This window comes from Theropithecus gelada, chromosome 3 (genome assembly GCF_003255815.1).
Source record: "Theropithecus gelada isolate Dixy chromosome 3, Tgel_1.0, whole genome shotgun sequence".
NCBI classification, from domain to species: Eukaryota; Metazoa; Chordata; class Mammalia; order Primates; family Cercopithecidae; genus Theropithecus; species Theropithecus gelada.
This window is the reverse complement of record NC_037670.1, coordinates 85,679,401-85,692,446: the sequence shown is the minus strand read 5'-3', so window position 1 is coordinate 85,692,446 and position 13,046 is coordinate 85,679,401. Positions and strand designations below refer to the sequence as shown.

Below are 13,046 nucleotides of genomic sequence, written 5' to 3'. Positions count from 1 at the left end.
TTCTAAATATGAAAAATATCAGAGGAAATGATCTAATTGCTCTGCAAGAGACCTTCCCCCCACCCCCCAAAAAAAAGAAAATAAAAGGAAAAGAAAGAATCAGCCTTCACTGGAGTGCCTTAAGTTAACAAGGCAAGGCAATCTGGGACCTCTCCACAGGCAGGTCTGTCCACCCACTTTTCCAAGACAATTCTGTGTCCACCAGCAAATTCTACCCCCATCCCCACACAAGTTCCTATAGAGACATAAACTCAAAGATAAGAAAGAGCCCCCTTCAGAACTCTCAAAATAATCTTGAGCAGAAAACCAGTAGAGAACCAACTGTGCTCAGGAAGAACCTAACTGAAACAAATAAGCTGCTCCCACCCCTGATTCCACCCCTACTCCTGCCTTCTGCCTGGTGACATTGCTCACTAATTTCAACACTGTACCCTTTCATGAGCCGTCTAAAAATCTTCTCTTTTCTGGTCTTAGTTTCTGAATTTCTGAGAATGCTCTGAGGCTAGTGAGATCCTCAGGCCATATTCTTTTGTTCCTGGAGAATGGGTCTTCAGCTGGCTGTGCCTAAGTGTGAGGACTCACTTACAGCAGCTGCAGGAGGCTGTGCATGATGTGATTCCTCCCCTTCACTCCTCCCCTGCAGAGGAACAGAAGGGGTCTGATGAAAATGCAAGGTCCTTAATAAGAGAACCTGGTCATGGGTTGTCCAAATCAGAAGGGCAATAAAAGAAGAGACCTAATCCCTTGGAAGCAAGTCCTGGCCTAAGCTGGTGACAGTATTTCAGTAAGGTTCAATCTGTGGTGTAGCTGGAAGAGAACCTCCATGTGAACTTTTCCAGCTCTTATCTAAGTTACAAGCTGGAAAGTAAGAACTCCAAGTGAAAACCTGCCTCTCTCAGGTTTGGGGGATAGAGGACAGGACTAAGAGCTGGTTTCCAAAAAGCATTCTCCTGTCCCCCAAAAACTCACTCCTCTCTTTCTTACTGCTGCCTCCCTCATACCCCTCACCAATCATTCACATTGAGCTCTCCAGATACCCTAGAAAGGGACCTGGAGGTATTACTGGCAAATTCCTCCCCACCCCCAAGTTTCTGAGGAAGCATCAACTCAAAGATGAGAAGGGGCCCCCTTAAAAACTCTCAGAACAGTCAAGCAAATGAAAACTCTTAAAGCCATAAATTGGCTGGGTACGGTGGCTCATGCCTGTAATCCCAGCACTTTGGGAGACCGAGGTAGGTGGATCACGAGGTCAGGAGTTCGAGACCAGCCTGAACATGGTGCAACCCCCGTCTGTACTAAAAATACGAAAATTAGCCAGGCATGGTGGTACATGCCTGTAATCCCAGCTAGCCGGGAGGATGAGGCAGGAAAATTACTTGAAACCAGAAGACGGAGGTGGCAGTGAGCTGAGATCACACCACTGCACTCCAGCCTGGGACAGAGCGAGACTGTCAAAAAAAAAAAAAAAAAAAAAAAAAAAAAAGCAAAGCCATAAATCAATGAGAGAAGTCATTGGTACTGCTTCAGAGAAATGCCTTAACGCCAGCAAAGCTCAGAGGCATCTCAGCTCCAGCCTGGGGCCTCCACAGGGCTGCTAACATCCCAGTTAATGCTCCAACTGCTGTTTAACAATTAACATTAACGACTTAGGGTGGGATGGGGTGATTTGGTGGGATGAGAAGGGAAAAAATCTGCGAAGTCAAAAGACATTTAACTTTTGAGGTTAAAAAAAAAAAAAAAAAAAGCAGCTTCTCTATGTGAGATCTTGGCCTGGGCAGCCTATCTGGGGAACCAGCAGCTGAGAGTTCTCCTTTGCCACTCTGCAATCCACTTTCCTGGAGCAAAGCTACAGGCCTTTTAAAAACCCAGCTGCCAGTCCCTCTTCACTCACTTCACCGGCCTCCAACTTGGCCTGGGCTGGGACTCATGCTGTGGTCCTGGTCACCAGAGCCAAAATAGGGGGAAAGTTGGCTTGGAAAAAGCAGGCAACCAAGGATACAGACCGTTAGTCAATATTTGCAAGGCTGTTGGCAGATTAGATATATCTGTACTCAAACACTGTAATCTGATTTCTCTGTCAAAAGTACACTTAACATTTTTGTCCCATTACTTAAATTTAGTGGATTTTCTACTCAGCATCAGGTAAGGCTCTCTTAGCGCACTCTGTGTGTGTGTGTGTGTGTGTGTGTGTGTGTGTGTGCGCGCGCGCGCGCATGTGTGTGTATGATAGATTCTTATTTAACATGAGATTTTTCCTATGGGTGCAAGGGTAGTACAAAAGGGCCAAGTTCTCTGGACACGTGTGGATGTGTATATTGTGTTTACATAAGGCCCCAAACTCCTGCAACTATTTATACATGCAATTGTTCTGTTGTTTGCTGAGATGGAAATCATATACACAGAGTTACAAATTCCTGAAACGTTCCATCTATATTTGATATAAACAGACATACAGTAGCTGAGAAAGTAACCCAGGTTGACTATTGCTCTGTTTACCTTCTATTGGAAAAAATAATTGTATCCAGAACACCATATCAGCCTTAAAGCACCACTGAATATCATGTTGCAATTAATTAACAACCTGATATCTATTTGGGAGCAAATTTAAGGGAAGACTGAGGCCAGGGAATAGAATACAAAATCTCAAAACTTTTTAAAAAGAAGTAATTACTGAAAGAACAAAGCAAACCCATTCCTTCATACCACGCTTTTGAAAGCTATTCCAGCAGCCCCTCCCCCAAACAGGCAAGTAATTTATGGATCTTTTACAAGGTAATAAACCACAGTAATTGCCTCCCTGCATCCCAAACTAAGACGACAAATTAAGTCAGAACTTGAAAATAACTTAAAAGAGTTTTCCCTTGTTTCGAATAGGAAAAGAAAATGCCAAGACAGAAAACCATGCTGTTCCCGTAGGAAGAACCCATGATGAGCCCCGATGAAAGAGGGGAGAAGACCCGCTGTCTGCGAAGTCCTAAAGGTTAGAAATACAGCAATCTTTCTCATGCCGAAGGAAAGGCAAAAGGACCTAAGGAACTGCAAGGCAGTGATACAAGTTTTCCTTAACAGCGGGACTGGGACTGTCGACAATTTCTTAACTCACAGCCTCCTCAGTCGCCTCGGTCGACAAGGAAAGCAGCCCACGCAGCGGCCACCGCGCCCGTGCCCGTGGCCTTTACTTGCTTTTGCCCTGAAGTTCAGTGTGGTGGTTTGGGGCTTGCAGGAAGAAATAAGCACACCCCCTCTGACTCTCCACAACCCATCTTTGCCTTCTGCAACCGCTTCTCCTGACCATCGCTGGCTTTGGGGTAGGCTCTTTGTCTGCCTGACGCCCCGCATTCGCAGGGCAAGAAGCTTAAAGGAATCCAATTCCAAACTGCTCTGAAGTTAAATATTGACCAGAACCTCTTTCAACAGGCTGCGGTTGCCAGGAACCGTGGAGGGCCAACTCCTCCCAACCGCCCTGGTGCAAAGTCCCACGCGGCAAAGAGTTTTGGAGCAGCGCTTACCTAGAAAGATGTTTAAATCTGAACCACAAATTGTCTCCAACTCCAGGCGCTCAGGGAATCGCCTTTTCCGGTGTCCAGGCGCTCTGCAGACAAATAAACAGCAGAAGGTGAATGGCGGCTGTGAGGGAAGGGAGTTGGAGGCCGGGAGTGGGAAGCGCGGCTCCTGTGGGCGCCAAGGTGGCCCTGGAGGTGACGCGAACACCAAGGAGTCGCCAGGGCACTCGTCCATGCGGCGCACTCATTGCTCGAAATGTTCCAGTCTACAAATGGCCCGAAGATGGTGATTTATTTTTGTAAAATAAATACATACTCCATTTCCACACCCATACTTTCTCCTTTTTCTTTCTTTTTTTGGGGGGAGGGGGGTGCGGGGGGTGGAATGGGGAAGGAAAGAAAATGAAGTAGAGGAAGCTGAGAGGGTGGAAGTGGCTTTGCTGGTGGTGTGGACTGCTCTCAGAGAGCTCTCTCCTCAGGCACCCCAACTTGGAGAATGTGAATGCTCGCTTGATTTTCCTTTCCTAACAAAAGGAAGCCTTGTCTGGGAGCATTCAATCACGGACTCTCCTGAAACCTCACTAATGGTGTTCATTTCTGTTGGCGCGAAATCAGACCCGAACTCAGTCCACTGGCCACAGGCAGTCTTGGGAGGTTTTGTCTTCTGGTTTATTCAACTCTAGGTGCGTTCCTTCTAGGTCCTAGTGGGCTGACGGGGCTACCGCAGCACCTAGTCCCTCAGAGCAGGCCAGCTAAGATTGCTGGAAACTGGGAGGGACGCCGGCTGGTACAATACCTGCTCAGGGGCCCTGCTCCTGCCTGGCCTTGCGCAGCGGCCACAGGCCGATTTGATGCCTTGATTCTGCTCAAATCTCGTCCCTCACAATGTTTGCAACCCTCTCTTGCCCTCTAACCAACAAATGGTCACCGATCCAGCAGTCAGCTTTCTGGGAGTGGGAGACGCTGGGAAAGGGGCAAAGAATCGTCCACTCGCCGGACCCTGGCTTGGAGAAGTTCTGCGCTCCACTGGGACTCTGCGGGCCCTTTGCGTCTACAGACCTATCCCTGCCCCCACTACCCCTTCACTCAGACCCAGGTAACCTCTTACCCCAGCCTGCCCCAAACCAGCCCTCCGCTGTCTGTCTGCCTTCATGCAATTCTGTAGATAGTACTAAGAGGGGCTATCAAATAGCCGAGGAGTCTCCTGACCCCTGGCTTTGGAGCCCCCCGAGCACGTTGAACAAGTGGCCGCACACCAGCAGCTGCGCTCTGCCACCATTCGACCCGCAGCCCCCACAAAGCAAAGGAAAAGGACTTAAGATCCACGCTGCGCCCCCTTTCTCTTGTTCAAACTTGCTTTCTGTGTCCCCAAAGGGAGTGCCCACTGGTCTTGGGGATCCTGGAATGACCGTGAGCAAGGTGGACTCAGCCATCCCGCACTTTGCCTCTCAATTTCACCCGATAAAGATCCGCTATGCCTCCATCCAGCACTCCCCTGTGTGACACTTAGGAGTATGTAATTATTATGGCTATTATTATTTTTGCTGTTTCCTTATCCCCAAGTCTAATATTCATGGCTGCTGTCCCCCATAAATCGTTCAGACTAATGAGTCACAGAGAGATGCTGCCCAGGTCTCTCACTCTGCAATGGCCGCCACCGCCGCCGTGGCCTCGCTCTCCGAGTTTTTGGCGCTCGCTTGCTCCCTCGCTCGCCCGGCGCGGGTGATTTATGAACGCCGGGAAAATTGAACAAAGCCGCGCGCCCGTCCTGTGGTATCTCTGCAGCCTTCCCCAGCGTGAATCAGAACATTACCAACTGTCTGCGCATCCGTCCCACTTCATCACCAAAGCCAGGATGTGACCGCAGAAAACCCAAGCCCGAACTCACGATTCCCCGGACGCGGCGCGCTCCCCGGACTCGCAGAAACCCTGCGGAAAAAGCCCCAAGACCTGGCGAGGGCCCGCCAGCTCCGTCCTCCCTGCCGAAGGGCTGTCTCCTGCCTTCCTGAAGGAGTTAAAAGCTTTTGGAGATAAATCTGAGGGTGTGTGTTTTTAAAAATCAAATGGTAAGTTGGAGTCTCACTTCTGAGAAATTCATTCCTAGTGAGGCCCTGACGACTCCGATCCATTCCTGACGATCTGCATTAATTATTTAATGAGTCACGTGACCTCAAAGATTACAATTTCAATATCTCCCTCGAACAGACGCTACACCTTTATCAGCTGCAACCAGGGTCCTTGTTTGGCTCTGCAGGCCTCCGGGGCACATTCATCCTTGCCCTGGTCCGAGGCAAGCCACCACCATCGAAATAGCAGGGCAAGCCTGACAGAATTAGTCATCCTGGGATTATGACCGTTGTGGATAGTGGGGAGTCCTCTGCTCTCCCAGGCGCCCTGACATCTGTCTCCTCCTGAGCCCAGTGGCCAGTCCACTTGTCTGAGCTTCATGACTAGGGTGGCTTGGTTACAAAATCTCCCCAACAGCTTTGATGGCCCACGAGGCAAGAACCCATCCTTCTTCTCTGGATGTACACACCTGTGACCACCCAGGTCAAGTGTAAGCTTAGATGCATACCTCCATTCCTGGCAGAATACCTTCCTAAGAGGAAAGATGTCTGTGCCCTTACTGCTCTCTAGAGTGAGACTAAAGGTTGCATTCCACCCCATACTCATTAACATAAGGAACGGTGGAGGGAGGATCATTCAGCTGCCTCAGTTTTCTCATCTGTGCAAAATGGCCTCCAGGTCTCCTTCACTTTGGACAGTCTTTCAATCTGGGAATCTCTTTCAATTCCAGGAATCAATCCCAGAGAAAGTGGGGCTGGCTTGAAAGGGAAGGGGTTTCCCCATGAATTTGGAGTCTTCAGAAGAGGTGCCAGTTCTGTAAGTTGAAGACTAGAGGGTTTCAAGACAGCCACAGCAGCCTCCCTCATACCACCAAGGGAACAGAACACAAGTCTCTTCCTCCTATTGTTTCCAGCCCATGTGTTTCTTTGAAACACAAAGCAGAATTATTCTTGGGACAGTGTATAATATAGAGAAGGGGCAACAGAGCAGCAGTTGAGAAAGGTGAGCCTGTGTTCTTCTATACAAGACTGTGTCTAGGGATGCAGAAACCAAGGGAGTGCCAAGGAAAGCCTACTGCCTGCACAGAACCCACTCATTCAGATGGGAAGCCCCAGGCCTTTTTGCTACATTGATTCTTTGGGTTTTTCTTCTCTTTCATTCTAAAGAGTCATTGATCTGTTTCTATGCGGGCTGCTAGAGGGAAGGCAACAGTGAGGAGAGAAGCAGAGTTTGGAAGCTTAGGGGAACAAGGGGACAGAGGAAAGATAGGGATATCCACCCCGCCCCACCCCACAGGGAGGAGGCTGAGATGTAGGGGAATGGGACCCCCTGGGACAACTGGGTATGAAGTCGGAGATGCTATGCAAAGGGACTTCCCTCCTCCCCCATCCATCTAGGTAATCTTCCCATGAGCTCCATCCTGGGTATTAAGTACTCTACTATGCCTGTCACAGTTGAATTCCTGCTGTAATAAAACACCGGGTATATCGTAGATTTCAACAAAACTAGGGAAGGAAGCCTGCAAAGTGCCATTTTTCTTCAAGGGGGAGAGTGTTAAGTACTTAATTCAAACTGTGACCATTAAAGTGTCTCCTATCCGATTTAGGTTGATTTCAGATGTTGACAAAACTTTTATCTCCAGAGTTATGCCCAACTTGGCTCTGTGACTAAAGCAGATGAGTGTGTATTGGAGGGAGGGAGAAAGAGAGAAGAGGAGAGCATATGTAAGGCTTGTTTTGGTAAAATTATAGAGCTTACACAAAATACTGTCTTTAAAGGTCAAGGGTTTGAGGGGCCAGTAGGGTTTGCTTAAAACGAAACAAAACAAAAAACAATTAATGAGATAGAAAATTTGTCCTCTCAGTGAACTCTTAAGGTTGCCCCAGCAAAGGGCAGACAATGCATGATTTTGAAGTACAAAGTAGGATTTTCCAATCTCTTATAACAAACGCCCTTAAAGGACAATTTGAAGCAGGCAAAACAACACTAAAGAAATGACAATCATTTGGATCATTTTCTATAATCTTGGTTTTGTAAAACTCACCAATACCTTAATAATCAATACAGTTGGGACAAAAAAGCCATCTTGTCCTGTAATATCAGAAAAAATGATCTCAATCCTCTATCTTCCCCTTCTGGGTAGACTTATAAGTGCAAGTGAAAGAAAGTCACCCCCTTCATCCTCATACAACTGCCTCCAGCATGAAGCTAATGAATGTTCCCATACCCCTCTTTTCCCACAAAGGAGAAATGTAAGAATTTACCTTAAATGATGATAGTCTGCCATTTGAGATTTTGCAGCTTGACACTCAATTTCCACTGAGAGTCTAGGCATTTTTTTTTTTAGCAGACAGCCAAGATGCTGTGTCCTTGCCTGAGACCACATTATTTGCAAGAAGATCCCTCTCTCTTCCACAGACTTTTCCCAGAGAATGCCTTTCAGAATTGCTGTTGAATTACAAAGAAGTATTTATTGTTTGAGGTGATTAATGATTCCTGGGAAAATTGCTATTTTCAGCGTGATTTAATTTTGTTTTACAAGTGTGTCTAGTAGGGGGAGGGTTAATAAGTTTCAGCAGCAGTTACATTGCCTCCAGAAATTCCTGGCACCCATTCACACCTTATAAAATGCACTTTATGCCAGGTTTCTCCTGATTTGGGAAGGTAAGTGTGTATTTGTTTGCTCCCGAATTTTCTTGGCTCCTCAGAGACTGGTATCTATCACTTTCCTCTCAAATCTGATTTGTGGGTATAGAACTGATCACCCTTGTTTGTATCACACACAGGGCAGCAGGGGTGAAAGGGGTAACAGCTCTGACAGTGGCTAAAGGGTTTTGCCACTAATGAAAAAAAAATGTGTTTAAAAATTCTCTGATGTTGCAGAGGCAGGTGAGCACCTACTCCCATCTATGCTAAAATTACTACATAACCTCAAAGCTGCACGTTATCAAGGCCAGGTGACAGTTCTAATATTCTGGGGCTAGTGCGCACTGGTTTTTGCTGTCTTATTGTAGGGGACTCCCTGCAGTAAGCACCAAATCTAAATCAGTAAACAAATACTAGGGTTATAGAGATTGAGAAGTGGGTTTTGATTTTCAGCCTTTTGGATCTAGATCTCTGGAATCGAGCAGAAAAATCACAAAGCATTTGAGGAAAGTGACCCTAATTCAGAGTTTTGCTATTTTCCAGCAGTAAACTCTCCCAGGTCTACTTTGCATGGGGTGAACTTTGGAGGTATATTATGCTTTTCTTTCCTCAGGAGAAACTTTGGAGAGTGTCCTTGTAAAATTCAGTTTATTTGAAAGCTCCTTCTTCAAAAAAGAGAAACAACCAAGCAAACAAACAAAAATTCCTAGTCTGTAGTTAGTGAAGAGGACCTTAAGAACAGCCAAGAAACAAAAAGTAATCTCAACCCTTTGCACGAACTATTTTTTATCTCCAGGGAAACAGGCAAATTAAGTGTGAAGGTGCAATAAATACCAAAGAGACCACTTCTTTCCAAGTGTGCTCAGAGTTCAGTGTGTAGAACAGCTGCAGAAACTCCTGGGCCCACAGCACTGCACGGTTTCAACTTTCATTGCAGGGAAGGACACGTTTCTATGCCTTACAGAGACTTGAAGCCTGAAAGACTGGCCAAGTTTGGGAAGAAGAGGAGCCCTCTCAGAGCTCAAGAGCCTTCCTGCTCTTTGGAACTTTTCCACAGTAGGCCAAGCTTGACAAGAGTTCAGCTCAAGTTGAGCATACATACACACACTCTCACACACAAATTATGTGAGCCGTCAGAATCCAAGTGAATACAGCTCAAGCTATCTACAAGGTTTTTACATGAAAGGTCAAGTATCTCAATCCAGAGGACTTTTGTTTTCTTAATGAAAAGCTTAGAAAACACATGAATCTTAGATTTTTAATGTTTTTTAAATGGAGTTTATTCTTAGCACATGGCTTTCTATATAGCCACATCACAATTTGTACAGTTCCACATAAGTCTAAATGCACTCCCCTCTCCCCAAAGACTGTGTCCCAGAACGGGACAACAGTATCTCTGTAACAGTATCTTAAATAAATGCAAGTAAGGAAAACTAACATGTCACACCTACCATCAAGGTCTACACATTTAAGAATTAAATAATCTTGTGAGGTCCACAGTGTCTACTCATTTATTCAGTTCAATACAAGCTTGGATGAGCTGCCTTAATGGGGGAGGAGGAGGTAAGGAAGGTGGGGAAAGAGTCTGTTTTCTTCTGCTTTCAACAAAGATGCAAGTATACGTCCCCAGTCAGCATGGGCTGTCCAGCTAGCTGACTGTAGCCATCTCAAAAGTATTTGATACCAAGTAGTCCTTCTCAGGTATCCACACCTGGCAGCCTTGTTTCAGGCCAGCAGGTTGTTCCACCAACCAGCATCCTGGACAACTGTCCTCTCTTGGGTGGCAACCAGCACACACTCTTACCCGGATAATGTCTTCTTTTTGGTTATCCTTTTCACCAATTTGGGTTTGTTTTGGTGTCTATTATGGTCCGGATGGGGAGGGGTGGATGAGGAAAGGAGCAAGAGAAGAGAAGAGAAAAGCAAGTAAGGGATAGAAACTGGTCAAGGTCTCCAGAAGATTATATGGAGGAGGGAACCTGTGTGGAGGTGCTCGGGTGGGGGTGGGGATGGAGGTGCGGGCTCTCAGTTTGTGCTTTCCCTGGTGGGCCGGCAGAGGCCGAGGCCGAATTGGAGGATCGCATCTTGGTGTTGGGCAGTTTGTGGTCTTTCTTCCACTTCATCCTCCGGTTCTGAAACCAGATCTTGACCTGGCGCTCGGACAAGCAGAGCGTGTGGGCGATCTCGATGCGGCGCCGCCGGGTCAGGTAGCGATTGAAGTGGAACTCCTTCTCCAGCTCCAAAACCTGCTGCCGGGTGTAGGCGGTTCGAGAGCGCTTAGGCTCCCCTCCGTTATAACTGGGGTTGACTGAAAACCCAGAACCCCGAAAGAGAAGGCCAAGGAGGAGGGAGCGGAAGAGAGAGAAAGGAGGAGGAGAGAGAAGGTGGGGTGGGGAAGAGCAATTGGACATCATCATTATATAATAACCTGACACCAAGTTCACGCAAGATACATAAAACGGCAAAGAAAATGTTTCACAGGCTATTGACAACGGGAAACACCCGAGAGCCATAAAGAATGGTGCTGGGCATTGGGGCTGAAGAAAAGCTTCAAAGACACATGGCCTGAAGCCTCTGCCAGGGCAATTAAATTTATGGGGGCTATAATTACTGCCCTAACAGTTTGGCGTCTCGTAAATCTCCTGATAAAGGGACCCTGGGTACAAAAGGGTTCTCACGTTGGGATCAGGCGGCTAGCTGGCACACACATACCCACATCTCACCGCAGCCCGGGCCAGACGGGGGCTCCCCTCCCGAGGACCCCTTCCCCTGAGCTTCTCCCTCCTGACCCCGTCCCTCGAACCCAGGCCCAGCCCCGGCCCACCTCCCGCGCCTCCCCAGCGGCGCCACGTACCGGCGCTGACATGGATCTTCTTCATCCAGGGGTACACTACGGGCTCCTTGCCCTTCAGGCCCAGCGGGCTCTTGTCGGCCAAGAGCAGCGGGCACGCGGGGGCGCTGCCCCCCGCCGGGACGCCTGGGGTGGCGGGGGCCGCCTCGCAGCGCCGCGGGGCCGCTGGGGGCACCGCGCGAGGCTGCAGGGGCGGCGGCGGCTGGGGCTGCAGGACGTGGCTCGCATGCAGGCCGTGCGCCGGGCCCTTGGCGTGCGCCAGGGGCTGCTCGGGCTGGGGCGGCCGCCCGGGGCTCGCGCCGCCGCGGTAGCCATAGGGGTAGGCGGTGTCCGCGGCCCCGTGCGAGGGGTACAGCGCGGCGGCAGGGTAGGCGGGCTCGCGGGCGGTCCGCGGCGCGTAGTAGGAGGCAGGGGGCTCTCGGCCGCCGCCCGCGTGAGGGAGCTGGGGCTGCTGCGGCGGCAGGTGCTGGGTCGGGGGCGCCGGGGGCTGCTGGTAGCCGGGGCCCCCGCCCGGGCCGCCGTCTTCGCCGCCCGGGCCGCTGTGCTGCGCGTACTCCTCAAAGGGAGGGAACTTGGGCTCGATGTAGTTGGAGTTTATCAAAAACGAGCTCATGGTCATTAATTTGTGAAGTGCAAAAATACTAATTTTTCTCGCGTTGTCGTTTTTTCTGGGCTCGCCGAGGCCCCTCCCCCTCCTGCCTCGCTTCCCATCCCCCTTTCCTCAGCGCCCTTCCCCTCCCCCCGCTGTCAAGTGCCCACCCTTCCCCCTCCCGCAGACGCCGCCACCAAAGTTCGAGCCGCTCCTCCCCAGCCCAGCGCGCGCCCCGCCCCGTGCCCCACGTGCAGCGCCCCCACCAATGGGCGCACCGCGCGCGCGGACCCGGATCAGGAAACGCGCGGGTGCGTGATGGATGCTGCTGTCCTGTCCCTGGGCTGGGGGAGGGAGCAGGAGCTTTGGACCGCAGCCCCCCAACTTTGGTTCTCCCTGGGAATTCGGGCCCTGTCAGGCTGTAGGTCCTCTTGGGAGCCCTCTGCTTGCCCTACTGCTGGCTTAGGCCTCGGGCAGTCTGGCAGCCGCGACTCAGCGCTGACCTCGGGCGCAACCCAGTCAGGCTTCGCGTCCTTCAGGGGTTCTAGGCTAACGGGGGAAAGGAGGGCGTTGGGACCAAGGGGCATCCTGGCTTTTATGTACGCCCCTGAGAGGCCACCAGACACATTCTCCCAACCGCAGATCCCCCTTCCCCACACCCTGCTCCTTGCGTGTCGGCCTGAGAGCCCTTGTTTTGAGAAGCTTGGCAGAAGCTGCAAAGGGTGGGTGGGCAGCTAAGAGAAATCGACTCAAGGATGTAAAGCGAGGCCATTCCATTATAACTGGATGGACGCTTTTCATTTTTTCCTTCTTTCAGAGACAATCTGTTTCGCGTTTTCCTAAGAAAAATTGGAACCTTCGTAATAGCATCTAATTTGATGGGGTTGTCGATGTGAGAGCTAAATATGCCCGCGATTGCAAGGTGCGATTGTGAGAGAGAAGGTGGCCCAAGGATGGGAATGGATAGAAGCAATACCTCCACAGAACCGAGCTTTGAAAACAATAACTTCCTATTTCAGAACAATCCCCAAACAAAAACAAGCTAAGGGTAGAATAAACGCCTTGCCGGTCTGATTGCTGATGGGTCTTTTCCAGCTAAGAATTTCAAGTTTTCTCTTTTAGATCCTGCTTTCTCAGGCAGTATCTGAGACTAGAGTTATATTTACAGGACAGTCTATAATTTCTTAATTGCTGAAAATTAGCGTATTAACGATATCAGAAGCTCCGGAAAGGAGGGAGAGGAGACTGTTGCCTGCCATTTGGTAATTGAAATTTGATGGGTACACTAATTACGCCATTATTAACAAATAAATTACTTATTCCACCTAATGTTGATCTTTGAAGTAAATACTTATGCCTTATTTGTACTGTGTACTTTCTCCCTTTCTTT

General features: G+C 49.2%; 2 protein-coding genes and 1 long non-coding RNA gene across 4 annotated transcripts in view; 1 reads left to right on the top strand and 2 right to left on the bottom strand.

Moving 5' to 3' along the window:
* HOXA3 (homeobox A3) overlaps window positions 1-13,046 on the bottom strand; it is a 46,855-nt gene that overhangs the window by 12,862 nt on the left and 20,947 nt on the right. Inside the window, exons 3-4 of one of the 2 annotated variants that reach the window (XM_025379169.1) lie at window positions 7,835-8,018; window positions 3,510-3,592 (exon numbers count right to left, since the gene is read on the bottom strand). The gene's annotated coding sequence lies outside the window, so the exon portion shown is untranslated. Of the gene's footprint in view, window positions 1-431; window positions 512-3,509; window positions 3,593-7,834; window positions 8,019-13,046 lie in introns of those variants that run through there. The other variant, XM_025379170.1, reaches the window with a different exon arrangement.
* Window positions 1,886-3,835, top strand: LOC112620504. Its single transcript, XR_003118539.1, has 2 exons — window positions 1,886-2,142; window positions 2,875-3,835. It is a non-coding gene; the product is annotated as an uncharacterized LOC112620504 (long non-coding RNA).
* Window positions 9,472-11,727, bottom strand: HOXA4 (homeobox A4). The gene is made up of 2 exons (XM_025379171.1): window positions 11,071-11,727; window positions 9,472-10,524 (listed from the first exon to the last, which is right to left on the bottom strand). Exons 1-2 carry the CDS (start codon window positions 11,684-11,686, stop codon window positions 10,178-10,180), a joined length of 963 nt encoding a protein of 320 aa, XP_025234956.1. The 5' UTR covers window positions 11,687-11,727; the 3' UTR covers window positions 9,472-10,177.